Here is a 27154-nt window from a genome sequence, read left to right as displayed (position 1 = left end):
TGGGGTCTTGTTGTGTTGCCCGGGCTGGTCTTGAACTCCTGGGCTCAAGCCGTCTTCCTCCTCAGCCTCTCAAAAGTGCTGTGATTATGGGTGTGAGCCACTATGCCTGGCCTGTTCTAGCTGCTTTTTTTTTTCAAGACAGGGTCTCATTCTGTCACCCAGGCTGGCCTGCAATGGCATGATCACAGCTCACTGCAGCTGTGACCTCCTGGGTTCTAGCAATCCTCCCACCTCAGCCTCCTGAGTAGTAGGACCACAAGCAGGCACAACCACACCCAGCTAATTTTTTGTTTTTTTGTAGAAATGGGGTCTCCCTGTGTTGCCCAGGCTGGTATTGAACTCCTGGGTTAAGCAGTCTTCCTGCTCTGGCCTCCCAAAGTGTTGGGACTGCAGGCGTGAGCCACCACGCCCGGCCACTGCTGTAGCTTCTTGAAGGCCACTAGGTTTGCGGCAGTTCTTATGGCAGCCACAGAAAACCAGTACACAGATCCTAGTGTGACAGCCCGGGCGGTCTCTGGGCACAGCCCCTTCCCAGGACCACCTCTGCTGGAGAGGCCCGTGCTCAGTGCCGCTGCCCCTGCTGCCAGCTGGCTCTGTGGCCAGCTTACCCACCAGGAGGCTGGCTGTGGACCTCAGCCTGAAGGAGGCCCAGGCTTTGCTTCTGCTGCCACCAGGGGAAGCGGAGCGCTGCCTGACCCTGTTCAGCTCTCAGTTCCCAGCTGGACCCAGAGCTGCCCCTTGCTTTCTTCAAAACTTCCTTGGCCATGCTTGTTTCTTTTTGTTTCCAGCTGAACTTAGGATCATTTTCCTGGGGTCTTTAAAGAGTCTTGTTAGTATTTGTTTGGGATTCGCTTGTCTGTGCTGGTGGCTGCCCCTGGGTGACCCTGAGGTCCCTGCCGTGTGCTTTTCCCAGAGGGCTGTCCCCAGGCTCCAGCAGTTGGCTTTCTGTGTCTGCATCCCATCCTTCTATTGTCCTCCGACCGGCCCTGCACTCTTGCCTTCCCCCACAAGGCCGAGATTGTCCATGTGTCCTGTGATTCAGCAGCATCCAGTCCTTGTATCTGCTTTGACACAAATGTGCTGGCTCCTGTGCTGTCCACCGAGGGCTGATGCTGCGGGGGGCCGGGGGGGGGGGGCGGGGGGACGGGACACACACACCCTATCCAGCTCCTCCACTTTTGGGTATGCCTAGGGCCTTGCCTCAGGCTTCACCTTGCTGTGCTCGTTGGAAGATCAGGCTGCAGTGCTTGAGCTTGAGAGCCTGGTGAACAATCCAAATGTCCACCTGATGTTTCCAGAGATACCAGGCCCAGGTCTTAACCCCGGACCCCTGCAGGGCAGCGTGTGGTGGATGTCCTGGGCTTGCTGTCAGTTGTCAGAGGTCCAGAGCAGAGTGCCCAGCAGTTTCAGCTATAGGCACCTGCACATGGGTGGGCTGAGGCATGGGGCCTTCTACAGACTGGCTGGTTGCAGTGCCTTCAGGCACACAGGAGGGCACCTGCGTACCTCAGAGCTTGCAGTGCAGCAGGGAGGTGGGTGCATTTACATTGGTCACTGTGTAGGAGTGGCATCTGGGTGGACTGGCCTGGGGCACAGAAGGGCCAGTCCATGCTGTGCACACCGCTTGCGGAGGTTTGGAGGCAGATCTTGCCTGGCGGCCATGTGGCAGCATCTGTACTGGCAGTATTAGGGACACGGTTAGAAAATGCAGAAACTGCTGCTGGCCCACCCTCAATCCTGCTGGCTGGGCAGAGCGAGCGATGCTTCCCCCACTGGGGCTGTGTGATGGGGGAGTCAGGGGCCCACCTGCTGCTTCCCGTGTGAGTGCTGACCACCGCTTTGCTCTCACTTTGTGTTTGTGGATGTCGTGAAAGGGCTGTAAATGCAGAACTTCTCCAGGTTTTGGCTGATCTGTCTTTTTTGTGTTTCCAGGTGCTGGCAAAACCCCGACTCTGGGTGGCGGCTTCCACGTGAATCTGGGGAAGGAGTCAAGAGCGCAGACCCTGCAGAATGGTATTTCCCACTGCGGATGCTGCTGAGTGTGTGGCAGGTCCCAGAGATAGGGGTGGTGGTGCTGGGGTGGGGGCGCTGACTCAGCCATGGGCCTCATGGCCTGCCACTTGGTCACCCTGCACACCTGGCCCAGGCTGCGTTCCAGGAGGAATCGTGCCCTGAGTCCCCTCCTGGGTGTCCTGCAGACTCTGCCAGGGCTGCTTGGGGTGAGCTCAGTGGATCCTGCAGGGTCCACAGCTACTGGTTGCTGGTCTCAATGAGATGGAGGCAGAAACAACACATGTAAAGTTATTGGATGTTGTAGTGACAGTCTCATCGCATTTTGTAAAAGTGCCAGTTGACAAACTGGAGAAGTGTCTGCTGGGTTGTCTCATTATTGAGTTAAAAAAGTTCTTTAAGTATTTTAGGTACAAGTCTTAGTATGAGTTATAGGAAATTTTCAGCTATTTCATGTGTTCTTTTCATTTTCTTTTGTCTTTTTGTTTTTCGATGGTATCTTTTGGCGCACAAATGTTTAAAATTCTGATAGTGTCCAGTTTACCTATTTAGTCTCTTGATGCCTGTGCTTTTGGTATAATTAACAAATATTGCCTAATGCAGTTCAAATCGTGAAGATTCGTGCTTAGGATGTTCTGGAGTTTTGTGGCTTCAGCCCTCACCTGTAGATTTTGCTCCGTATTGAGTTAATGTTTGCATGTGATGTAAGGTGAGGGCCTGCCTTCACTCTTGCACGTGGACACCCAGTTTCCTCAGGACCAGGGGTTGAAAACACTGTCTTTTCCCCGTTGTTGTCCTCTCAGTGCCCTTGTTGAAAATCAGTTGGCCGTAAACCTGAAGGTTTATTTCTGGATCCTCAGTTTGGCTTTGTGAATGCATGATCCTTGCACCCATTCCACTCTGTTCAGGACACTGAAGCTTTGCAGTACGTTTTGAAGTCAGGAAGTGTGAGTCCTCTAACTGTTCCTTTTCAAGTGTTATGTTGCCTGTCTGAAGTCCCTTGAATGGCAATATGAATTTTAGGATCAGCTTGTGTTTCTGCCAAGAAGTCAGCTGGGATTTTGACGAGGATTGCATTAATCTGTTGATCATTTTGGAGAACACTGGCATTTAAATGATGTTAAGTCTGCTGATACCTGAACATGGGATGTCTTTCCATTGATTTAGGGCTTTAATTTGTTTCAACAATTTTAGTAGTTTTCAGAGTATAAGTTTTATACTTTCGTTGAATTTATTCTCAGTTGATAGGTATTGATCTTAATATCTTGCAGCCTGGCTGAACTAATTTTTTAGTCCTAATAGTTTTTTAGCAGATTCCTTAGTATTTTCCTGTACAAGATCGTGTTATCTTTCCTTTCCAATCTAGTGCCTGTTTTTTGTTTGTTTTTACCACATTGAATCACCGTGGTGTGAACAGATACCTTCCTGTCCTTGATCCTGGGGAAGCATCCAGTCTTCACCATTGAGTGTGGTGTTGGCTGTGGGTCAGTCCAGGCAGGGATACTTTTTGCTAGGAGCTCTTCACCTTCACTGTTTCATCAAGGACACTCTCAGGAATGTTAGGAGCACATGAGGGATCCTTGTGATCGGTGCAGCCATGTCCCACAGTCTTGGTCTGCATGTTGGGAGGCAGTCTGGACAGGTAGAACATCTCTGTGTGGACAGCACCTGGCCATGGGCTTCTCTCCTGGGCCATCGCCAGGAGGTGGGCTCTGGAGCACCTGTCTCTGCTCCTGGCTGCTGCTGCCAACAGATGGCCAGTACCGACACACCGAGGCTGGCAGGGGTAGTTGGGTTTGTGATGATCCCTCACATCAGAGTGGAACCTTACGCTTCTGTTGTGCTTTTTTCCTGGCCCCTTTCACCATGGACTTCTCAGTAGAGGAGTGTCAGCTCCTTTATTTCTGACTTCCGGCCTGACTCTCCCGCAGTGGCGAGCACCGTGTGTGTGATTTCGGCCCTTTCCTCCTGCCTTCCGGCCTGACTCTCCCGCAGTGGAGCGCACCTATGACATCAGTCTTCTGAAATGCTTCGAGCAGTGCTTCCTGGCCCGGTTGAAGGCCAGTTTTGTAGAAGTGCCTGTGCGGCGGGCACATGAATGCCTTTCTGCAGGAAGGGGGCACAGCGCCGCGCATCCCTCGTCCTCCCCGCTGGCTTTGGTCCTCCTCGTCTGTCACTGAGCCACAGTTCTGAAACGTCGCTTGGTGGGGCTCTCTCTTCATTGACCTGATGAGCCTTTGGTTTGGGACGCATTTCTCAGGGAAATTCTTTTTCTGTTCTTTTGGTCTGTTTTTCCTGGTATAGCTTGTGTAGTAAAGTGCATGAAATGTGCACACTTCCAACCACCTGACAAATCTGCGGGAGTGAGGCCTGCAGCAGCTCAGAAACCACCTGCTGCCCACTGCCTTTGCTTGGTTTTCTGCTTCACACAGTGGGAATCACACAAATGATTTTTTTTTTTTTTTTTTGAGAAGGAGTTTCGCTCTTGTTACCCAGGCTGGAGTGCAATGGCGCAATCTCGGCTCACCGCAGCCTCCGCCTCCTGGGTTCAGGCAATTCTCCTGCCTCAGCCTCCTGAGTAGCTGGGTTTACAGGCACGCACCACCATGCCCAGCTAATTTTTATTTTTTTGTACTTTTAGTAGAGACGGGGTTTTACCGTGTTGGCCAGAATGGTCTCGATCTCTTGACCTCGTGATCCACCTGCCTCGGCCTCCCAAAGTGCTGAGATTACAGGCGTGAGCCACCACACCCAGCTAAATGATTTTTTTTTTTTTTAAAAAAAGATGTATTTTTAGAGCATTTTAGGTTCACAGCGAAATGGATTTTTCCGATTTTAGTCTTTCTGGTAGATGCGTAGCACTCTCACTGTGGCTTTAATTTGCTTTCCCTGGTGAGTCATATGACCACAAGCTTTGCTCATGCTTCTTGGTCATTTGGACATCCTTTCTGTGTGAAGTGCCTATTGGCGTCTTTTGTCCGTGTTTGGTTTTTAAAAATTGAGTTGTCTTTTTCTTACAGATTTGTAGAAGTTCTTATGTGTTACAGATTTGAGTCCTTTGTTGGATATACGTGTTTGTATGTTGTGGATTTGAGTCCTTTGTTGGATAGACATGTTTGTATGTTGTGGATTTGAGTGCTTTGTTGGATGTATATGTTTATATGTTATGGATTTGAGTCCTTGGTTGGACATATTTGTTTATATGTGTTATGGATTTGAGTCCTTTGTTGGACATACATGTTTACATGTTGTAGATTTGAGTTCTTTGTTGGATATACATGTTTATATGTTGTGGATTTGAGTTCTTTGTTGTGGATTTGAGTTCTTTGTTGGATATACATGTTTACATGTTGTAGATTTGAGTTCTTTGTTGGAGATACATGTTTATATGTTGTGGATTTGAGTTCTTTGTTGGATATACATGTTTACATGTTGTAGATTTGAGTTCTTTGTTGGATATACATGTTTATATGTTGTGGATTTGAGTTCTTTGTTGTGGATTTGAGTTCTTTGTTGGATATACATGTTTACATGTTGCGGATTTGAGTTCTTTGTTGTGGATTTGAGTTCTTTGTTGGTTATACATGTTTCGAAACCGCCTCCCATGTCTACAGCTTGTTTTTTCACTCTCTTCATATTGTCTTTTGATGAACAGAATTTTTTTTTTCTATGACTGGATTTCTTTTTTATTTCTTTTGTTCTTTTTTTTTGTTTTTTTTTGTTTGTTCGTTGTTTTTTTCTGTTAACAACTGGGTTTCACTCAGTCGCCCAGGCTGGAGTGTAGTGGTGCAGTCATGGCTCAGTGCAGCCTCAGCTTCCCAGACCAAAGCCATCCTCCCACCTCAGCCTCCTGAGTAGCTGGGATCACATTTACATGCCACCACATTAACTAATATTTAATTTTTTTTTTTTTTAAATAGAGATGGGGGGTCTTACCATGTTGGCCAGGTTGGTCTTCAACTGCTGAGCTCCAGCAATCCTCCCACCTTGGCCTCCCAAAGTGCTGGGATGACAGATGTGAGCCACTGCACCTGGCTAGAAATTTCTTAATTTTAATGAAGTCCTAGTATATCAGTTTTTATATGGTTAGGGCTGTTTGTGACTAGTTTAAGAAATTCTTGTCTACTCCAAGGTCTGAAGATACTCTCTTGTGTTTTCCTCTGAAAGCTTTATTGCCTTATACTTTCTATTTAGGTGGTGATATGCCTCAGATCTTTTCCTTATTTTGTTTGTTTGTTTGAAGACAGGATCTCACTCAGTTGCTGCCCAGGCTGGACTGCAGTGCGAAATTATGACTCACTACAGCCTCAACCTTCCAAGCTCAAGCAGTCCTCCTACCTTGGCTGGGACTGCAGGCTTGCACTACCACATGCAGCTGCTTATTTGTTTATGTTAGCAATTGGGTCTTACTGTGTTGCCCAGGCTGGTCTTGAACTTCTGGGCCCAAGTGATCCACCTTCTTCGGCACGCTGTCTGGCCTGAGTTTACTTTTAGAAGTAAACTACTAGTTAGCTAGCCATAGCCTGTGAGTCTCCTTAGATTTCCAACAAATGAAGGCTATGGCTAGCTAACTAGTAGTTGGTTTTTATGTTATTTGTGTTTATTAATAACATCTTTGTGCATTTGCAAACTGTACACGTGCCTAAGTCGTTATTTATTCAGTTTGCTAATGATGCTTGCCCAGCTCATGAGTTAAAAATTTACTGGGGTTAGGCCGGGCGCAGTGGCTCAAGCCTGTAATCCCAGCACTTTGGGAGGCCGAGGCGGGTGGATCACGAGGTGGAGAGATCGAGACCATCCTGGTCAATATGGTGAAACCCCGTCTCTTCTAAAAATACAAAAAAAAATTAGCTGGGCATGGTGGCACATGCCTGTAATCCCAGCTACTCAGGAGGCTGAGGCAGGAGAATTGCCTGAGCCCAGGAGGCGGAGGTTGCGGTGAGCCGAGATCGCGCCATTGCACTCCAGCCTGGGTAACAAGAACGAAACTCCGTCTCAAAAAAAAAAAAAAAAAAAAAAATTTACTGGGGTTGGGGCAGGGAGAAAGTGTGATGGGATGGAGTTTCTTTTTGGCTGATGAGAAATGTGCAGGGTTGTGGTGATTGCCACACGGCTCTGTGACTGTGCTAACACCATGTGTGCTTTCAGAGGGTAACTTTTACCGTATGTGCATTGTATTGAAAGAAGATGGTAATAGTTGACTGCAGTCATCATAAGCCCCCAGCTCCTTTTGAGCTGCTGTAACAGGATACCACAGACCAGCAGACAAAACAGCAGGAACAGCAGGAATGTGTTTCTCACGCTTTGGAACCGGAAGTCTGAAATGGAAATGGAGATGGAGAAGACAGCTGCCTCCTCCCCAGCTCTCTAGTGAGAGCTGCCTCCCAGCTCACAGCCCTTCTCACTGTGGCCTCACCTGGCTGAAGGGCTGAGCTAGTTCTCTGGGGTTCCGTTTTTAAAGGCACTGAGCTCATCATTAGAGCTCTGCCTCCTGACCTAATCACCCTTAAAGGCCCTGCCTCTTAATACCATCCCCATAGGGGTTAGGATTTCAACATAGGAATTTTAGGAGGAGTCAGACATTCAGATCGTAGCACCCTTGCATGGGAGCATGAGCTGCTGCCTGTGGGGTTGGGGCTTGGGATCCAATCCAGTACCAGCCTCAAGTGTGTGGCCTCTAGAGAGGACCTCTCTCTCACGTTTTGTTACGGAATTTTCCAAACATACCCCAGAGAGCTGGTAGGTAAGGAGCTGTAGCTTCAGTGGGTCACCCAACAGAGTCAGAAACAGCTGACTCTGTTTCTTTCTGGGCCTTGCTGGGCCCTGGGGATTGTCTGTGCTGGTCCGTCTGGCCGGCACTGCACATGCACAGGCGGCAGCTAGAACTGCGGCCTTTTTGTCTTTTCTGTCAGGGTCCTGGCTCTGCCCAGGCCTCAGCTCTGGAAACAGTGACCAGCCTTCCATGTCAGTTTAACTGGACTGCAGGCCTCAGAGCTCCATGAACTCCATCCAGGCCGCCGTGGGTGCTCAAAGTGGCAGGGCCACAGCAGGGCTGGGCTCCGTGTGGTGCTGCTGACTGCCAGGGGCCTGGCAGAGTGTGAGGCTTGACCCAGACCCACCAGACTGTATACCCTGGCCACCAGCTTCCTTGGGGTACAGGCTCAGCAGCTGCCCACCTCTGCTGCTTGTCATCGTCAGTGAAATGTGGCATGAGCAGAGCATCAGCCCTCACCTCCTCCAGCCCATGAGCCCTTATTAAATAAATCTGGGAGGTCAGTTTTTGACTTTGTATGGGGGTGGCGGCCGCCTTGGGTAGTCTTTGCAGGACTGTGGATTTGGGTGCTGGAGGATGCAGTAGGAACTGGAATCTTCATGATGGCAGCTTTCCTCTGAATCGAGCCTTGACCCACCATATGTGTCCTCTGGGTACCCCACTGGGCTTCTTTCTGCCTGCCCATGGATTCTGCCTGCCCATGACACTGCAGACAGAGTGGAGCTGTGAGGTTGATCCAGGCGCTTCCCATGCAGCCTGTGCTCTGCATTGGGTTTTGTTTCCTGAGGTTTCTCCTGCCTGCGGGGCACCTCCACCGACCGCTCCCCTCCTGATGCCATCGTGTGTGACCCACAGCTTTGGGAAGGTCTTGCTCCAAGGAGGTGTGTGCGCTCGGATGCTGCTGTCCCAGCCAGCTCCAGCACCTCAGCCCCTAGGAGGGTCCAGTGTCCTCTGGTCTGCTGGGCGTGCTCTTGCCACGGCCCTCCGTTTGGGCAGGTGCAGGGGATGGTTCTAGGCTGGCCCTTTCTCAGGCCAGGCCGCTGGCTCTTAGAGGAGAGGCTGGCGGGGGCTGGGCTGAGCAGAGTGGGCTCTGCTGACAAAGGGAGGGGTTGGCTGACCCGGCCTCCCTGCAGTTGGGGAAGGAGAGGTGGCACTGGGACATGTGGCTATAGGAAAAGGGGCATTCCCACTGCAGCCCAGGACAGTCAGGGGCGTCGTACTGGCCAGCCAGCTCAAACTGAGCCCTTGGCAGACAACGCTGCACCTCAGGTCCCTGGAGAGAGGCACATTCAGCCACACTGCACACACCACCTGGAATCTAGGGAACCGCGTCTCATGGCGCGTGGAGGTCACAGGAAATTAACATTTTACTGTCCATAAATAAAAAGTGGAACCCACATACAAAAGTGAGTGCAGACACTTATGCGGAAAAGCACAAATCTGTATTCTTAAGTTGCGACTGCGGCCTTGTGGTCCGGTCCGTGCCACGTTCTGCAGGAACCTTTACTAAGAGCTGTCTCGTGCTGTCCTAGGGCGGCGCCACATCCACCACCTGGGGAACCAGCTGCAGCTGAACCAGCACTGCCTGGACACCGCCTTCAACTTCTTCAAGATGGCCGTGAGCCGGCACCTGACCCGCGGCCGGAAGATGGCCCACGTGATCGCTGCCTGCCTCTACCTGGTCTGCCGCACGGAGGGCACGCCACGTATCCTTTGGTTTGGGAGCCTCTCAGAGGGCCCCGTCTTGTTGCTTAGTTGGCTCCCGTCAAATACTGGGACTTGGTAGTTGCAGTAACTTGATGTTTGTCTTTTACTGAAAAACGCCTTGTGGGAGGAACTTCTCAGTTGATGCAGGGCTTTCTGAATTTGGAGTCTCCTTTTACTGGATTAAAGAACTGGGGAGCTGGGCACCTGCCTTCCTCACACAGCCCTTGGGTATGCAGAGCCAGGGTTCTGTGGGTCCCCGGGAGTCATGCCCTGCACTCTTCCCACCCGTGGACCTGCCGTGCCTTGGGTGCTGTCTCCACATCCCCTGTGGTTTGGGCCGCCCCCTGGTCTGAGCAGGTGGGGTCCTGCTACTGAGTGGGCTACAGCCAGGTGGGCTCTGAGTGCCTGCGGCTGTGGGCGGTGGGTGAGAACAGGATCTCATGGTGCTAGGCTGGCTGTTTCTGAGGCCAGGCTGCTGGCTCCTAGAGGAGAGGCTGGCAGGGGCTAGGCTGAGCAGTGTTGTGCAGCCTGGCCTCATGCAGAGGATCCAGTGTCCGGCGTGTGCATCTGGCCCTGCGTCCACTGCTGCCCTCTGCAGACACACACATGGGTCAGAAGCTGCCTTCAGCCTCTTGACCGGGGAGCCCAGAGCCTTCCAGCCTCCTCCGCTCTGTGCTGTCCACACCTGGACCAGGGAGCCCAGAGCCTTCCAGCCTCCTCCGCTCTGTGCTGTCCACACCTGGACCGGGGAGCCCAGAGCCTTCCAGCCTCCTCTGCTCTGTGCTGTCCATACCTGGACCGGGGAGCCCAGAGCCTTCCAGCCTCTGCTCTGTGCTGTCCGCACCTGCCGTGCACCTGCACCTTTTCCCTGCTCCCTGGGGGCTCCCTTCATCTCCACTGCATGGAACTCTGCTTCCTGGACCACGCCCTCCTCGTCTTGTGAGGTGCCTTCTGCAGCTGCTCCTCAGAGAGGGATGGGTTCTGAGCTGCAACCCTCCGAAGGCGGTCCCCCTCTCAGTCCCCGCCCTGTGTCTGGTGGGGGCAGCGTGCCGGGCCACACGTCTGCCTCCCAGGTTTTGCCCCTGCTGTGTCGCCTTGCCCCTAGCATTCTGTCTGGGCAGTTCCGTGGCCCTCTGGCTCCCGGCCCCTGCTGTGCGGCTGCTGCGCTTTAGCACCTTGTCTCTGATCTCCACGTTCAGAAATCTCATGGCAGTGAGAGGCCAGCAGGCCTTTGGCATCTGACCGCCTCCTGTCCTGAGCTTCTGTTGATTGGTTGTTGGATTTCTCTCCCTTCTTCTGGTTACTCCACCTGCCACACTGACGTGGTTATCTCTTCCTTCTTTTGCACACTGTCGTCTTTTTGCTTTGGGACAGTGCCTGAACTTGACTTTCCAGCAGAGCTGTTTTATTTCTCATATTTTTAATTTCTAAGAGCTCTCTGTGTTTTCTGAATCTTTCTTGTAATCTCCCGTCTTCCTGAGTGTAGCAGTTTCTTATCTTGAACTCTTTTCTTTCCTGTCTGTGTTTTTCCAGTTGGTCCCCCTCGAGAACTGTCCTGGGTACCAGGTGATCCTGGTGGCTGGCTTCTCTTTTGAGTGGGTTATGGGGAGGGCTCCGGGAGACGGTGAGCTGGGTAATCAGCTCTGGAAGACAGTGGCTGTGCCTCTGGCCAGGCAACCCTCAGTATCAGGAGGTTTCATTAAAATGTCCCCCTTTTTTTCAGACAGGCTGGAATTCAATGGCAGAATCTCGGTTCACTGCAACCTCTGCCTCCTAGGTTCAAGTAATTCTTATGCCTTAGCCTCTCGAGTAGCTGGGATCACAGGTATGCGCCACCATGCCTAGCTAATTTTTTTGTATTTTTAGTAGAGATGGGTTTCACCGTGTTAGCCAAGCTGGTCTCAAACTCCTGGCCTCAACTGATCCACCTGCCCTAGCCTCCCAAAGTGCTGGGATTGTAGGCGTGAGCCACTGCACTCAATCCTTAAAATGTCCTTTTAACATTTGGAATTTGTCATTTCTGCGTTAAAGTGTTTACAGTGCACATGTGCCTTTAGGGGTGATGCACAGCACCCAGGCAGCCCCTGCAGGCTGAGGAGCAGAGCCCACTCCCACTCAACTTCTGGATGCCTCCCGGTTAGCCAGGGCACCACAGCACCCGCCACCCCACCCCAGCTCCGCCACCAACAGGACACAGAGGGTCCTGTGCAGTGAGCTCACGCTGTGGGATGTGTGGCTCCCCACCCCAGGAGAGGCACCCCCAGGATCCTCCTGTCACATCGTCCAGCCCATGGGTGGGACTAGTGCCCTGCGCCCAGGACTGGACACAGAAGGTCCTCGCTCGGAAGGAACAAGGGCTTGATTTAAGAACATCCAAGCTCATTCCTCCTGCCCACCCTTCACTGTGGTCTCCTCCTCAGGTGTATCCACCATCCCCCAAAAGTGCCAGAGGCTCTGCACACACACCGCCCCTCCTGGTTCCACACCTTGGCGGCTGTTGCGGCCAGTCCCAGATTCCTGGAGGAGGAGTAGACTGCTGAGTCCCACCGAGTCTGGCGAGGCCCAGCTGACCCCAGGCCCAAGTCTGCCCCTGGCTCCCAGCCCAGGGAGGCTGCCTGGGCAGCAGAGCTGAGATGCAGGACCTGGACATGCCAGGCAGAGACTTGGGGCTGGAATGGGCACCCATGCCATTGCTGAGCAGGTGGTTTCTGGCCAGTGTGCTTTTTCCGCTGTGTGTCTCTATTTGTTACTGCAGCTTTTGCCCACGGCTGGTTTGTGAGTCTTTGACATTTGTTCCTGTCCAGCCAGGCTTCCCTAGGCCTGCATGGGAGAGGATGTCTTGGGATGATGACAGGCCAGTGAGCCCCAGAGGGCGCCTGAGCCCTGGGGCCAGCATTGTGGATGGTGCCATCACCCGTTTCCACAGAGCAGGTCTGCGGAGAACATGCCTAGCTCCCATGGCCCTCCAGCCTCAACCTCCATGCCACACCTAGCCATGCATGGGAGCAAGGCCTCTGCCGCCAGCCGTCACACTCCACTCGGACCTGCTCCTCTCTCAGGCTGCAGAAACGTGCATCGGGTCAGCAGGGGCCATGTGCATTCGGCTCATTCTGGGGTCTGGGATGGGCTTCCAGAGCCCACACTTCTGACAAGCCAGGCTCCTTTCTCTGCCCCTTTGTTCTGGCGAGCACCTCGTTCTGCCACAAACCCCTGTATTCCTGTTCCTCCCCCTCTGCTGCCTCCTCAAGGACAGGGCCTTGATAACGGTTGAGGTGGTCAGAAGAAGGTATCAGGAGCATGGCTGATGAGGGAATCAGAAGGTGCCCACATCATTAGGCATGAAGAAGTTGCAATTTCAGGTCAGGTGCAATGGCTTATGCTTGTAATCCTGTCACTTTGGGAGGCCTAGACAGGAGGATCACTTGAGTCCAGGAGTTGGAGACCAGCTTGAGCAACATGGTGAAACCCTGTCTCTACAAAAAAAAAAAAAAGCATGGCTGGTGGTGTACACCTGTGGTGCCAGCTACCGGGGAGGCTGAGGTGGGAAGATTGCTTGAGCCTAGGAGGTCGAGGCTGCACAACAGAGTGAGCCCCGTCTAAAAAAAGAAGTGGCCATTTCAAGCCTCCAAAAGGCTGACCTGGAAACAGGGGCATGCCCAGCACGGACCCCTAGGGGGCCCATCAGTGGTGTCTTGCTCCTGGCATAGCAGAGGTGTAGCCGAGTTTCGTATGTTGACATTATTAATATATTCATTCCTACTGAATTCAGTTGTCGGTCTTACTATTTGAGCTTTGGAGTCTGTCTTTTAATGTACGAAGCTGTGGCTGCTGCTTATAATGCCTGTTTCAGTTCTTCCTTTCTTTTCTTTGTTTCCGTGAGGCAGGGTCTCATTTGATTGCCCAGGCTGGAGTGCAGTGGCCCAACCTTGGCTCACTGCAACTTCTGCCTCCCAGGCTCAAGCGATTTTCCTATCTCAGCCTCCCATGTAGCTGGGATTACAGGCATGCACCACCACACTGGTTTATTTGTTTTTGTTTTTTCTTTGAGACTGAATTTTGCTTTTGTTGCCCAGGCTGGAGTGCAATGGCACAATCTCGGCTCACCATAACCTCCGTCATCCGGGTTCAAGTGATTCTCCTGCCTCAGCCTCCTGCGTAGCTGGGATTACAGGCATGCACCACCACACCTGGTTAATTTTGTATTTTTTAGTACAGGCGGGGTTTTTCCATGTTGGTCAGGCTGGTCTTGAACTCCCGACCTCAGGAGATCCGCCTGCCTCAGCCTCCCAAAGTGCTGGGATTATAGGCGTGAGCCACTGTGCCCGGCCAATTTTTGTATTTTTTGTAGAGCTAGGGTTTCACTATAATGTCCAAGCTGGTCTCAAACTCCTGAGCTGAAGTGATCTGCCCACCTCGGTCTCCCAAAGTGCTGGGATTCTAGGTGTGAGCCCCCCACCCAGCTTTGGTTCTTCCTTGTTAACCCACATACCTCTCAATATCTGTCCTGCCTTTTGTATGCTGAGGACTCAGCATGGGCCTGGGGAGGGGACATGCCTGGCTTTCTCTTGTCCCGGGAGGGGTGTTTTCTGCTCTTCCCTGTATGTGTCTGCGGTAGACTTATGTGTACAGGGCTCTTTATCAGCTTAAGGATGTTACCTGGTTTTCTAATTTTCCAAGAGTTTTTGTCATGAAAAGTACTGAATTTTATCAAACACATGCTTTTAATATATTTGTTGGTATTGATTATATCATGTACATTTCCCCTAAATCTGTTACTTAATGGAAATAACACTGTTTAAAGCAGTTTTTTTTTTTTTGAGACAGAGTCTTAACTCTCTTGTCAGGCTGGAGTGCAGTGACCCGAACTCACTGCAGCCTCCGCCTCCCAGGTTCAAGCGATTCTCCTGCCTCAGACTCCTGAGTAGCTGGAATTAATGGTGTCAACACCACGCCTGGCTAATTTTTGTATTTTTAGTAGAGATAGGGTTTCACCATGTTGGCCCAGGATGGTCTTGAGCTCTTGACCTGATGATCCGCCCACCTCGGCCTCTAAAGTGCTGAGGTTACAGGCCTGAGCCATCGTGCCCGGCCTAATTAAAAAAAATTTTTTTAGAACAGGGTCTTCCTCTGTTCTCCCAGGCTGTATTGCCATGGCACCACCACGGCTCATTGCAACCTCCAGCTCCTGGGCTTAGGCGATCCTCTGGCCTTAGCATCCTGAGTAGCCGGGACCATTGGCGCACTAGAGATGGGGTCTCACTATATTGCCCAGGTTACTCTCAAACTTCTGGGTTCCAGTTACCTTTACCTAGGATTCCCAAAGTGTTGGGATTACAGGTGTCAGCTATTGTATCTGGCCTGTTCTTTCTAATATAAGCACTCAAGGCTATAAATTTCTCTGTATTGGTAGGCTTCCGGTCACTAGTAAGCTATAGTAGTTAAATTTTGGTGGAGTTAAAAGTTATATGCAGATTTCTGACTGGTGCCTCAACCCATATTGTTGTTCAAGGATCAGCTGTTTTTTTTTTTCTTTTTTGAGGAGTCTTGCTCTGTTGCCAGGCTGGAGTGCAGTGGTACAATCTCGGTTCACTGTAGCCTCTGCCTCCTGGGTTCAAGTGATTCTCCTGCCTCAGCCTCTTGAGTAGCTGGGACTACAGACATGCGCCACCATCCCTGGCTAATTTTTGTATTTTTAGTAGAGATGGGGTTTCACCATATTGGCCAGGCTGGTCTCGAACTCTTGATCTTGTGATCTGCCCACCTCGGCCTCCCAAAGTGCTGGGATTACAGGCATGAGGCACCGCTCCCAGCCATATATATGTATTTTTTAATGGAGATGGGGTCTCACTATGATGTCTAGGCTGGTCTTGAACTCCTGTCCTTAGGCATTCTGGCCTGGCACTCCTAGACTATGACAGCTCATTAGAATTGGCGAGAACTGGAAGGAGCCCTGGGCGGAGACACTGCACCTTACCCCCGTGCCCCTGAGCTCCTCCTGGGACCATCCATATGCCTGGTCGAATGCGTGTGCCCAAAAGCCCGGGGCTGGGAAGATAAGGTGGCTGCCTGGACAGCTGCAGCATCATCCTTGGGACCATCTTGGTGTGGGTGGGACAGAGCCAGGCTCCCAGCTGTGTGGGAGGCTCAGTCTTCAGAGCAGGGAGCTTTGAGAAGGCACCTGGGTATTCTTGAACTTTACAGAGGCCATGCATGAACACAGCAGTGAGGTGTTAGATTATTTGAGGTGTCCTGCACACAGGAGCCCACTGTGGGGGTGGCAGCCAGCAGTGGCTCAGGGATTTGGTCACTGTGCAGGGGGTGGGCGAGGCCCAGCAGTGACACACGTGCTCTTACCTGGAGACCCGAGGGGTCTGGAGAGGGGCTTCAGCTTCCCGAGTAGCTGGGACCACAGGTGCCCGCCACCACACCCAGCTAATTTTTGTGTTTTTAGTAGAGACAAGGTTTCACCATGTTGGCCAGGATGGTCTTGATCTCTTTAGCTGGTGATCTGCCTGCCTTGGCCTCCCAAAGTGCTGGGATTACAGGCATGAGCCACTGCTTTATTATAAGAATAAAAGCCAGCAGGCCTTCCACCCTGAATCAGTCACTCAGGGACTTCCAGCATACCTACTCTCTGCCATGCTTCCAGGCGGAGGAGCAGGGTGGTCCCTGGGAAGTTTAGGGGGTGCAGGGCTGCTCATGGCCTGGGCCTGGGTCCTGATGGGGCCTGCTCTCGGGGTGCTGAGGGCATCTGAGCTCTGGGGTGAGCGGCCCCACTCCCAAGCCAGGGTACCTCAGATCCCGGTCCAGGCACACCTGCCTGCCAGGCTCCCATGTGGGTGCTTGGTCGGGTACTGAGTGCTGAGTGCTGGGGTGAGCGGCCCCACTCCCAAGCCAGGGTACCTCAGAGCCTGGTCCAGGCACGCCTGCCTGCCAGGCTCCCATGTGGGTGCTTGGTCGGGTACTTAGTGCTGAGTGCTGCCTGGGCCTTGTCCTAGGCGGTGCGGGGCGGTGCGGGGCTGGGGCTGGGGCTGGGGCAGCTGCTCTCAGTGGAGCGTTGGCTGGGCTGTGGGTTTGGGGTGGGGTGGGGCGGGGCGGGGCGTGGTTGGGGCTGGGGCTGCTGCCATCCGCAGAGCTTTGGCTGCGCCCTGCGTTCGGGGCGGGGCTGGGACTGGGGCTGCTGCGGCTGCTGCTCTCCAGGGAGTTTTGGCAGGGCCCTGCGTTCGGGCTGGGGCTGGGGCTGGGGCTGGGGCTGGGGCTGGGGCTGGGGCTGGGGCTGGGGCTGGGGCTGGGGCTGGGGCTGGGGCTGCTGCAGCTGCTTCTGCTCTCCGGGGAGCTTTGGCTGGGCCCTGCGTTCAGGGCAGGGCGGGGCGGGGCTGGGGCTGCTGCTCTCCATGGAGCTTTGGCTGGGCCGTGGGTTCCTAAGTCCAGTGGTGTTGGCTGCTGGTGGGGAGCACCCAGAGCAGTGGGGGTTTGCAGAAGGCGGGTGTCGCTTGGGTGGGTGCCGAGAGTCGAGAACCAGTGCACGGCTGGACAACTCTGGAAGGTTCAGGTTTCGCTCCTTGTCCTAGCACTGCGGTCCTCTCTCCAGTCCCATGGGGCCGGGAATGGTGATGTCCACTCGGGGGGCCCCTGCTGGCATCTCCACTGCTGACTTGTAGACACAGCCTTTTCTTTTTTTTTTTTTTTTGGTGACAGAGTTTCGCTCTTGTTACCCAGGCTGGAGTGCAATGGCGCGATCTCGGCTCACCGCAACCTCCGCCTCCTGGGTTCAGGCAATTCTTCTGCCTCAGCCTCCTGAGTAGCTGGGATTACAGGCACGTGCCACCATGCCCAGCTAATTTTTTTGTATTTTTAGTAGAGACGGGGTTTCACCATGTTGACCAGGATGGTCTCGATCTCTTGACCTCGTGATCCACACGCCTCGGCCTCCCAAAGTGCTGGGATTACAGGCTTGAGCCACCGCGCCCGACCAGACACAGCCCTTTCTATGGGGCTTATATACAAGGGCAGTTTCTCTGGATTCTCTTTTTGGATATCTAGTAAAAACATTTCTATGTAAGACTCCTGAGAGAAGTATCTTGTTCTTTTATGTTTTAGCTCTGTCTTATTTAAATCTCTAAACTTTTAGAGATTTAAGGAAAATGTGTCTGTTTGAGTGAAGATCCCTCTGTACTTTTTCCTCCCTGCAAGCATTGTGCAACCAGGCAGGTGGTGTGGGCGGCCTCAGTTTCCCTGTGCCCCCTCGCTGTGTTGGCCACAGCTGTGGTGGGGAAGCCTGGTTTGGTCCTGGGGCCTGGGCTGCGCAGTGGCTCCGCAGCGGGTTGCAGGGCTGCGCCGTTGCGACTGGACCGTTTCTGGGCAGTGTTGGCCACTGATGGGAGCCTCGCGTGCCTGTGCCACGCTGGAGAACGTCTGGTGCCCTTTGAAGGCGTGTGTCACCCACCCTCCTTTGTGCTCACGTGTCTCTCCTCCAGCTGGCACTCAGGTGCGCTGACCAGAAGGCCACCTGGCAAAGCGTGGCAGGGGCCAGGAGGGAGGCAAAAAGAGGCCCCAGCTGGTGGAATCAAGGCTCTCACATGCTGGGGCCCTCAGACAGTCCTCTTCTGTCATTCCCAGATGGTCGGAAACAGCTGCTCAGCAGAAGGGAGGGGCTGCTGGGAGGACACAGGAACTGTGTGGACCCAGGAGAGCCTCCAGAGCCCCTGGTGCTCATTAGTTGGGGGACCTGTAGGGTGGGCCCCAAAGGCATTAATGGGCCCTCTTAGGATTAGCCAGAGGGAATGTGATGTTCTCTGGAAACTTTCCTGAAAGCTCCTAATAGAGCCAGGTGAACGAGGATCAGTGGAGGGTGATTTTTGTTTCAAGGAGAACAGTCATTTTAACTTGTTTAAATGTTTTAATTCCAAGCTCCTTTTAAAAATGTACACACCTGCTCCCATTTGTTTTATTAAGAAAATGTTCTGCTGAGCTCGGAGGCTCACGTCTGTAATCCCAGCACTTTGGGAGGCTGAGGTGGGCAGATCACCTGAGGTAAGGAGTTTGAGACCAGCCTGGCCAACATGGGGAAACTCCATCTCTATTAAAAATACAAAAAAACTAACCAGGCCTGATGGTGTACGCCTGCAGTCCCAGCTACTCGGGAGCCTGAGGCTGGAGACTCGCTTGAACCCAGTAGGTGGGGGTTGCAGTGATCCAAGATTGCGCCACTGCACTCCATCCTGGGCAACAGGGCAAGACTTTGTCTCAAAAAAAAAATTTTTTTTAAACACCCGAAAAGTTGAAGTGAATCATGAAGTCTCTCGCTCACACTTGCGGTCCACTCCCAAAGCCATGCTGCCCTCACCGCCCTGTTTTTCGGCACATTTCAAGGCAAGCTGCAGATGTGTGTGTACTGCCCACAGCCCTTCCGCAGGTAGCCCTTCCGCTGAGTAGAAGGGAGGATAGTCCCTGGTTCTGTACTGCCCACAGCCCTTCCGCAGGCAGCCCTTCCAGTGAGTAGAACAGAGGATCGTTCCCGTTTCTTTTTCTCCCTTGAAGGTGAAGTTGGCTTAAGGTGAGATGCACAGGCCCCAACTGCTCCATCTGGGGAGTTCTGAGAATCGGCCACACCTCTGCGTCCGGTCATGTCAGGCCAGAGCCGGCTCAGTGGACAGGCTTTGTGCCCCTTCCAGCAGTCCAGCCCCTCGAGAGGCAACTGCGCTGTTTCCTTCCTGTACAGACCAGTTATGCCTGTTCTGGAATGCTCTGTAAACTGTCACTTGACACGCCGTGTGTGCGTGTGTGTGTGTGTGTGTGTGTGAGACAGAATCTTGCTCTGTTGCCCAGGCTGGAGTACAGTGGTTCAATCTCAGCTTACTGCAGCCTCTCTCCTGGGTTCAAGTGATTCTTATGCCTCAGCCTTCCAAGTAGCTGGGACTACAGGTGCATGCCACCACATCCGGCTAATCTTTTGTATTTTTAGTAGAGACAGGGTTTTGCTATGTAGGCCAGGCTGGTCTCCAACTCTTGGCCACAAGTGACTGCCCGCTTTGGCCTCCCAAGGTGCTGAGATTGCAGGTGTGAACCCCTGTGTCCGGCAGACATGATTTTCAGAGGCATCCATGTTGTTTAGTTTGCTGACTGCTATTGCTGTATGAATATAAGCCAGAGTACTCTTGTATTAATGGATGCCTGGGTTGCTCCCTATTTTTGGCTGTTCTGAATGAAGATACTATGAACGTTCTTCTACAATTCTTTTTGTGGACATATTTCTTTTTTCTTTTTCTTTTTAGAGACAGTCTCACTCTGTGGCCTAGGCTAAGTGCAGTGGCACAGTCACAGCTCACTGCAACCTCAACCTCCTGGCACAAGCAATCCTCCTACCTCAGCCTCTGAGTAGCTGGGACGATAAGTGTTTGTCACCATACCTGGCTAATTTTTGGATTTTTTGTAGAGACAGGGTCACACTGTGTTGCCTAGGCTGGTCTTGAACTCTGGGCTCAGGTGATCTGCTGGCCTTAGCCTCCTAAAGTGCTGGGATTATAGGTGTGAGCCACTGCACCTGGCTGATATCTGTTTTTATTTCTCTTTTGTTTTTGAGACAGTCTCTCTCTGTCGACCAGGCTGGAGATCAGTGGTGCGATCTTGGCTCACTGCAACCTCTCCCTCCCAGGTTCAAGTGATTCTCCTGCTTCAGCCTCCTGAGTAGCTGGGACTAAAGGTGCATGCCACCACACCTGGCTAATTTTTTGTATTTTTAGTAGAGACAGGGTTTCACTGTGTTAGCCAGGATGGTCTTGATATCCTGACCTCGTGATTCACCAGCCTTGGCCTCCCGAAGTGCTGGGATTACAGGCGTGAGCCACCGCGTCCAGCCCGTTTTTATTTCTCGTGTAAATACCTAGGAGTGGAGTAGGTGGGTCAGAGGCACGTGTTTAGTTTTATAAGAAACTTCCAGGCCTTTTCCCAAGGCGGTTGTACCACTTCATGCTTCCATCAGCAGCGTGGGTGAGCTGTGCTTGTCCCACATCCTTGCCGGCACTCAGTGACGTCACGGGCATGTGGCGGTGTCACGTTTTTGTTTGCATTTCTGATGATTAATGCAGTTGAGTACTTTTTCATGTGGTTGTTGGCCTTTTTGTCTTTATGAAGCTTCTGTTGAATTGTTTTGCTTTTTTTCTTATTTAAATAGAATTCATTTCATTTTTTTTTTTTTTTTTGAGACGGAGTTTCACTCTTGTTACCCAGGCTGGAGCGAAATGGCGCAATCTCGGCTCACTGCAACCTCTGCCTCCTGGGTTCAGGCAATTCTCCTGCCTCAGCCTCCCGAGTAGCTGGGATTACAGGCACGCGCCACCATGCCCAGCTAATTTTTTGTATTTTTAGTAGAGACGGGGTTTCACCATGTTGACCGGGATGGTCTCGATCTCTTGACCTCGTGATCCACCCTCCTCAGCCTCCCAAAGTGCTGGGATTACAGGCTTGAGCCACCGCGCCCGGCTCATTTCATTTTTTTTGAGACTGAGTCTCGCTCTGTTGTCCAGGCTGGAGTGCAGTGGTGCAATAATGGCTTAGTGTGACCTCCGCCTCCTGGGTTTAAGCTGTTCTCCCACCTTAGCCTCCCAAGTAGCTGCGATTGCAGGTGCCTGCCACCACGCCTGGGTAATCTTTGTATTTTTATTAGGGACAGGGTTTCACCATGTTGGCCAGGCTGGTCTCAAATTGCTGATCACAAGTGATCCTCCCGCCTCAGCCTCCCAAAGTGTTGGGATTACAGGCGTGAGCCACCATGCCCGGCCTCAAATAGAGGTCATTTCTTAGAGCAGTCTTATTAGTTTACAGAAAAATTATGTAGAAACTACAGTTTCCATACTCGTCCTTCAATCCCCAATTTCTCTACGTTGCTAACATCTTGCTGGTACATTTGCTGGGGTTGATGAGCCTGTCTTGCCAAGTTATTGGTAACGGAAGTCTACGATTCACATTAACTTTCACTCTTGGTGCCTTGCCTACTGGGTTTTAACAAACACGCAAAACACCCCAGTGTGGTATGGTGCAGAGCGCTTGCAGTGTCCTGGAACTCTCCACTCCGCCCAGCACCCTCCCTCCCCCCAGCCCTTGGCGGCCACTGGCCTGGTGTCTTCTCCATAGTGTTGCCTTTTCCAGAAGGTATATGCTTGGAGTCACCCATAGATGTAGCCTTTTGGCCTCGTTTTCCCGTTTGTGCACGTCGGCTGCCGTGGGCATTTCCCCAGGTAGTTCTTACTGCCGCCCTTGGGTTTCCTTTGATGTCACTGGTCCCGCCCCCCACCTCCAGTCACAGTGCCTCTCCTGAGTCTGTTGCTGGCTGTTGGCTGTGCTTCGGTGCCCATAGTTGCAGCCCTCAGGGACTGCCTGCCTTTAGATGCGCCTTTGTTCATAGGCCTCGAAGCTCACGTCCTAGCCACTCACGTCCCAGCCACTCACGTCCCAGCCAACGTCCTAGCCACCCGACTGCTTGTGAGGGCTCCTGATCCAGCTCCAGGAGGGTGTCCAGAGTGACTTCTCGAAGCTACAGTGGGGCCGTGAATGATGTGCACCTTAGCTGTCTGGCAGGTTGTACTAAGCAGTGGCTGGTGTTTGATAATTTATGGATCCATCTGAGGTGTGAATCACTTAGGACACATTCTGGGTTCTGTTTGTTCATCTGAGCGAGGACAGGTCCCGCGCAGGGTCCCTACGCCCGTCACTCAAGCACAGCCCCTGGTGTGCTCCCTGTAGGCTCACTGCTCACCAAGGGGGCCCCAGGTCTATGTTTCTGTCTCCCAGGAGGACTGCCTGCCTGGTGCCTGATAAGTGCTCAGGAAGTGCCCTTGCAGGGAGCATGAGTGTCACTGTCTTCTGTGCTGTGTGTGGGCAGCGGACCCACCATGCAGTGGACACCTGACTGGGCAGGTGGGTGTGTGGGGGTGCACGTTCTCTCTAGGATCAGATTGAAGCCCCCACGTTTCTGGTTCCCCCAGTCTGGCTCTCTGTTTCTTACATTCCCTTGTCCCCGTATTGGGTTCACAGAAGTCTCCCTCATGCGTGGGGCTAGGAGGTTCTGGTGAGGCCTGAGCGCGGCACCCCGCCTTTCCTTCCTGATCGGAGGCGGAGCTGACATTTGGAGGGGCGACTCCAGCTCCCTGGGGTGCAGCCCTGCCGTCCTGCACGTTTGAAGGTGGGCGGGTAACCCAAGCTTGCCAGCCACGCGGCTGCATCCTTGACTCCTACCGCAGACATGCTTCTGGACCTCAGTGACCTGCTCCAGGTAGACAACCTCCGTCCTGCGTCCCTCCCAACCTGGGGCTGTGACCGGGGCACCGCTGGGTGCCCCCATGCACCTCAGTGGCTGGTCTATGCTGCCTGCCCGGACGGGAAGTTTTGGTCTGTAGGATGAGGGGCCTTTATGACCTGGGGGTCACAGTCTGAGACTCGTGGGAGTGTGGGTCTCCATGGCAGGAGGGCAGCTGCTTGTGGTGGGCACAGGTGGGTGTTACCTAGGCCTGGGTGAACAGTGCACTTCTATCCTACACAAAGGAGATTATTTTATTTTTAATTCAAATTGTGAGTAACATAGTTAGGTATAGGAGATTATTTCTTTTGGGCTTGCATGCATTAAAATTTTTTTTTTTTTTTTTTTTTTGAGACAGAATCTTGCACTTGTCACCCAGGCTGGAGTGCAGTGGTGCTATCTCAGCTCACTGCAACCTCTGTCTCCCAGGCCCAAGCAATCCTCCCACCTCAGCCTCCCAAGTAGCTGGGACCACAGGCGCCTGCCACCGTGCCTGGCTGTGTTGTATTTTTAGTAGAGATGGGGTCTTGCCATGTTGCCTAGGCTGGTCTTGAACTCCAGAGCTCAGGCAGTCCTTCCACCACGGCTCCTTAAGTGCTGAGATTACAGGCATGAACAACCACAGCTGGCCTCTTGCATGCATTTTAAATTGCAGAAAAGTCTTGTATTACAGTCTCTTTGGAGACACTTCCTTTCTGGATACCACAGAAGGCATTTTAATCAGTTACATCCCTCTTTCCACGTGACTGAACAAAGTGACAGAGTGGAAAGACCAACCCCAAGGACCCCTGTGTAGATAAGACCCAGGGTGAGGACATTGAGGCTCTGCACTGTGTCTGTAGGGACAGTGCTGGGGGCTGCACCACAGGTCCTCGGTGACCATGCTGTTGACTCAAAAAGAGAAATGTCACTGAAAAACAGTCGTGACCACAGTGCAGAATTAATGTAGATTTCACTCCTTAAAGGGAGCTGTGTCCAGACCCAGGTGCCCACAGGGGTTCTGGGCACCCATTGGCTGTACTGCCACCTCAGGTCCTCGGGGACCTGGTGCCCTTGGCTGCAGCCCACAGTTAGGCTTCTGCCCATGTCAGGTGGCACCTGGGGTCCTTGTCCTCCCAGCTGTCTTAATAAATGGCACCTCAGAAGCTATGCTGAAATATTTTGTGGTCAGGCTAAAAATACTCTTCGGGAATTGTGATAATCCAGCAAGTCCGTGTTTCAGGTGCGCTGTGCTTGGTTCAGGGCAAACCACATAACCCTTTTTCCAGCCCTGTGACTCCCAGGGAGGATGAGCACGAGGCCAGGGCCAGGGCAGCTGCTCCGGAGGTAGTCAGGCTCCTGGGGACTCAGATGGTCCCGTGGAGAGCTCACGGGGTCACTCTCTTGATCCTTGCCTTAGGGCACACCCACGTTGCTCGCTGGCCTGGGCACACATCTCCTCAGGCACCCACCCACAAGGGAAGTCTGGCCACACTCTACCCTGACCCCTGCCCTCAGGGAGCAGCCAGTTAGACTGTTAGTAGGAAGATTTCTGATAAATGGTCCTCATTCATGTTAGCAGCTCTGGAAAGAACCCCATGTGTTTAGGCCAGGCACAGTGGCTCACACCAGCACTTTTTTTTTTTTTTTTTTTTTTTTGAGACGGAGTTTCGCTCTTGTTACCCAGGCTGGAGTGCAATGGCACGATCTCGGCTCACCGCAACCTCCGCCTCCTGGGCTCAGGCAATTCTCCTGCCTCAGCCTCCTGAGTAGCTGGGATTACAGGCACGCGCCACCATGCCCAGCTAATTTTTGTATTTTTAGTAGAGACGGGGTTTCACTATGTTGACCAGGATGGTCTCGATCTCTCGACCTGGTGATCCACCCGCCTCGGCCTCCCAAAGTGCTGGGATTACAGGCTTGAGCCACCGCGCCCGGCTCACACCAGCATTTTGGGAGGCTGAGGCTGGTGGATCACCTGAGGTCAGAAGTTTGAGACCAGTGTGGCCAACATGGTGAAACCCTGTCTCTACTAAAAATACCAAAATTTAGCTGGGTGTAGTGGTGGACGCCCATAATCCCAGCTGCTCAGGAGGCTGAGACAGGAGAATTGCTTGAACCTGGGAGGCGGAGGTTGCAGTGAGCTGAGATCCACCATTGCACTCCAGCCTCGGCAACAAGAGCGGAACTGTCTCAAAAAACAAACAACTACATGAGTTCTACATGCATGGCTTTTTAAGTGTGAGTTTCCATGTAAAGGCCCTTTGGAGATTCCTCACTCGCAGCGTTCGGGTCTCATCGACTCCTGTGTCTCTGGCATACAAGTTTGGGGGTGCGGAGTCTAAGGTGGGCCGGCAGAGGCTGGCAGCAGGTCATGGTTTTGCTGTGGCAGGGCTGTGCACAGGGTCTGTACGCAGGCTGGAGTCCTTGTTTTGCTGAGGACAAGCAATGGTACTTCCATCACTGCCAGCCCTCTGGGTTGCCCCCTCGGTCTGGGCCTAACCTCCGCTGCCCTGAGGTGAGCGATGGCAGGTGGATTTGGACCTGAGGTGGGAACAGTGCAGGGGGCGGGGGAGTCACTGAGGAACACAGATCTCAATCCCAGCAAGGGGGCTGAGGCCAGGTCCCCTGGGCCCATTGGAGCCCAGGCTGGAGATGTAGCTGGCAAGAGCACATGTGAGCAGGAAGTTGTGTTGTGGGTGCACGATTCTGAATGAAATGCAGGTGCACAGTGTGATTACGCCCTGGGAGGGACCCTGCAGCCAGGTTTTCTTCTAAACAGATGTCATCATGGCGAGACGGCAGCGGGCTCTAAAGCAGCGGCCTAGAGGAAGAAGGCAGGGCCCTGGGAGCCCCAGCAGCCGAGGGAGGACGGCCAGGTTTGCGGGTGTGGGGTGGCTGCTCCACAGGCCATTGGAGTCTTTCAAGACTGAACAAGAGAGGCATTTTAAGAGAAAAAAAGTGAACATATCCTTAAATACCAATGCTGTTTCTGGTTGTGATCTCTTTCTCAGGTGAATGTGTACGTGCTGGGAAAGACGTTTCTTCTCTTGGCAAGAGAGCTCTGCATCAATGCGCCGGCCATAGGTAGGCATCTGGGTAAGATGGGGTGTCCAGCAGGCTGCTGTAGGGACCAGCGTGACAAATATCTTTTGAGCAGTAGAGGGAAATCCTGTCCAAGTACGGGACCCCTCAAGGTAAGAAATGTCTCCTAAAGCTGCTAGGAGCTCAGAGGCTCGCTCTGTTGTCCAGGCTGGAGTGCAGTGGCACAGTTACAGCTCACTGTAGCCTCAAACTCCTGGCCTCAAGCAATCGTCCTGTCTTGGCCTCCCAAAGCACTGGGATTACAGGCATGAGCTACCACACTTGGCCTGGGGCTTTCTTTCTGCTGCAAAACCAGAAGGCCCATTGTCAGTGCCTGTCAGGTGCGCAGGAAACAAGTGCCGTGTGCTGGGAGCATCTTGTGTGGACAGGGTTTAAGGAACACACCTGGCACCAGGTGCCCCTGGACAGATGGGGACAGTGGGGCAGCTCCTGGACGTGCTTTCCAGCCACAGCCCTCTTGTGTGTTTTTTTCTGCTGCTTTTGTTCTGTGTTGAGTGTCCAGTGTGTGCGAGCTTATGGAGCTCCTGTATGCCTTTCTCGACATGTGTTACATGTAAGTCCTGTCTCCCCCTCGAGGCAGCAGCAGTGTTCACGTGTGCAGAATCCGACCAAGGGGAAAAGTCTAGAAGGAAAGAACCAGAACAGCACTCACCACCTGATGGTTCCAACTGACCTTTTCTTTCTTTACCAAGCGGATAACTGGTTTCCACGGCCCGCTTAGATCCCTTTCTTACTTTACTGTCTGCATCTAGGAGTGTCTGTCCTTGTGGAAGAGAAGCGAGTGGGGCTGGGCGACCAGCAGGACTGAGCAGCGTGAGCTGCAGCAGCAGAGGCATTCGGCCTGGGCTCTCTCCCAGGTGCTAAGGGGGGGTCGTCCCTTCTTTCAGGGGCCAAACAGGTTTTCCAGAAAGCAACTGCCTACCAGGGCGTGCAGAGTGGGAGGACAGTGGCAAGTGGTGGGAGAGCCTGCTCCACCCCAGTCCATACCTGCAACAAGCCGTCCCATAGTAGCGTCCCAGCTAGTGACACTGTGTCCCCATGGGTCCAGATCGCTGGGCCCAGCAGAATGCTCCCTCTGACAGCCCATTCATAGTGTGGGACTCTGAGGTGCTAGTGATGTGTTAGGACATACAACCAGGCACCTTTTGTTTCCATGGTGGCCCACAAGCACCAGAGACCCAGGGGACGGATGGGCTTCGCTGGGGCACACTTTGCTTCTAACCATATAGCGTGTTCAGCATGAAAGGTTTTCTCCTGGGGATGGGTAGGAGCTCTTCTGTTGCATG

General features: G+C 52.9%; 1 protein-coding gene across 3 annotated transcripts in view; it reads left to right on the top strand.

Annotated features, from left to right (window-relative positions):
- BRF1 (BRF1 general transcription factor IIIB subunit) overlaps positions 1-27154 on the top strand; it is a 65745-nt gene that overhangs the window by 8909 nt on the left and 29682 nt on the right. For 2 of the 3 annotated variants that reach the window (XM_039462783.2, XM_039462782.2), the window contains exons 2-5: positions 1933-2013; positions 9316-9489; positions 22729-22760; positions 25778-25850. In XM_039462783.2, coding sequence (XP_039318717.1) covers positions 1933-2013; positions 9316-9489; positions 22729-22760; positions 25778-25850 — 360 coding nt within the window. The other variant, XM_010343891.3, reaches the window with a different exon arrangement.

This window comes from Saimiri boliviensis, chromosome 2 (assembly GCF_048565385.1).
Source record: "Saimiri boliviensis isolate mSaiBol1 chromosome 2, mSaiBol1.pri, whole genome shotgun sequence".
Lineage (NCBI taxonomy): Eukaryota > Metazoa > Chordata > Mammalia > Primates > Cebidae > Saimiri > Saimiri boliviensis.
The sequence above is the reverse complement of the archived record's forward strand: the minus strand, read 5'-3'. Positions and strand labels throughout refer to the sequence as shown.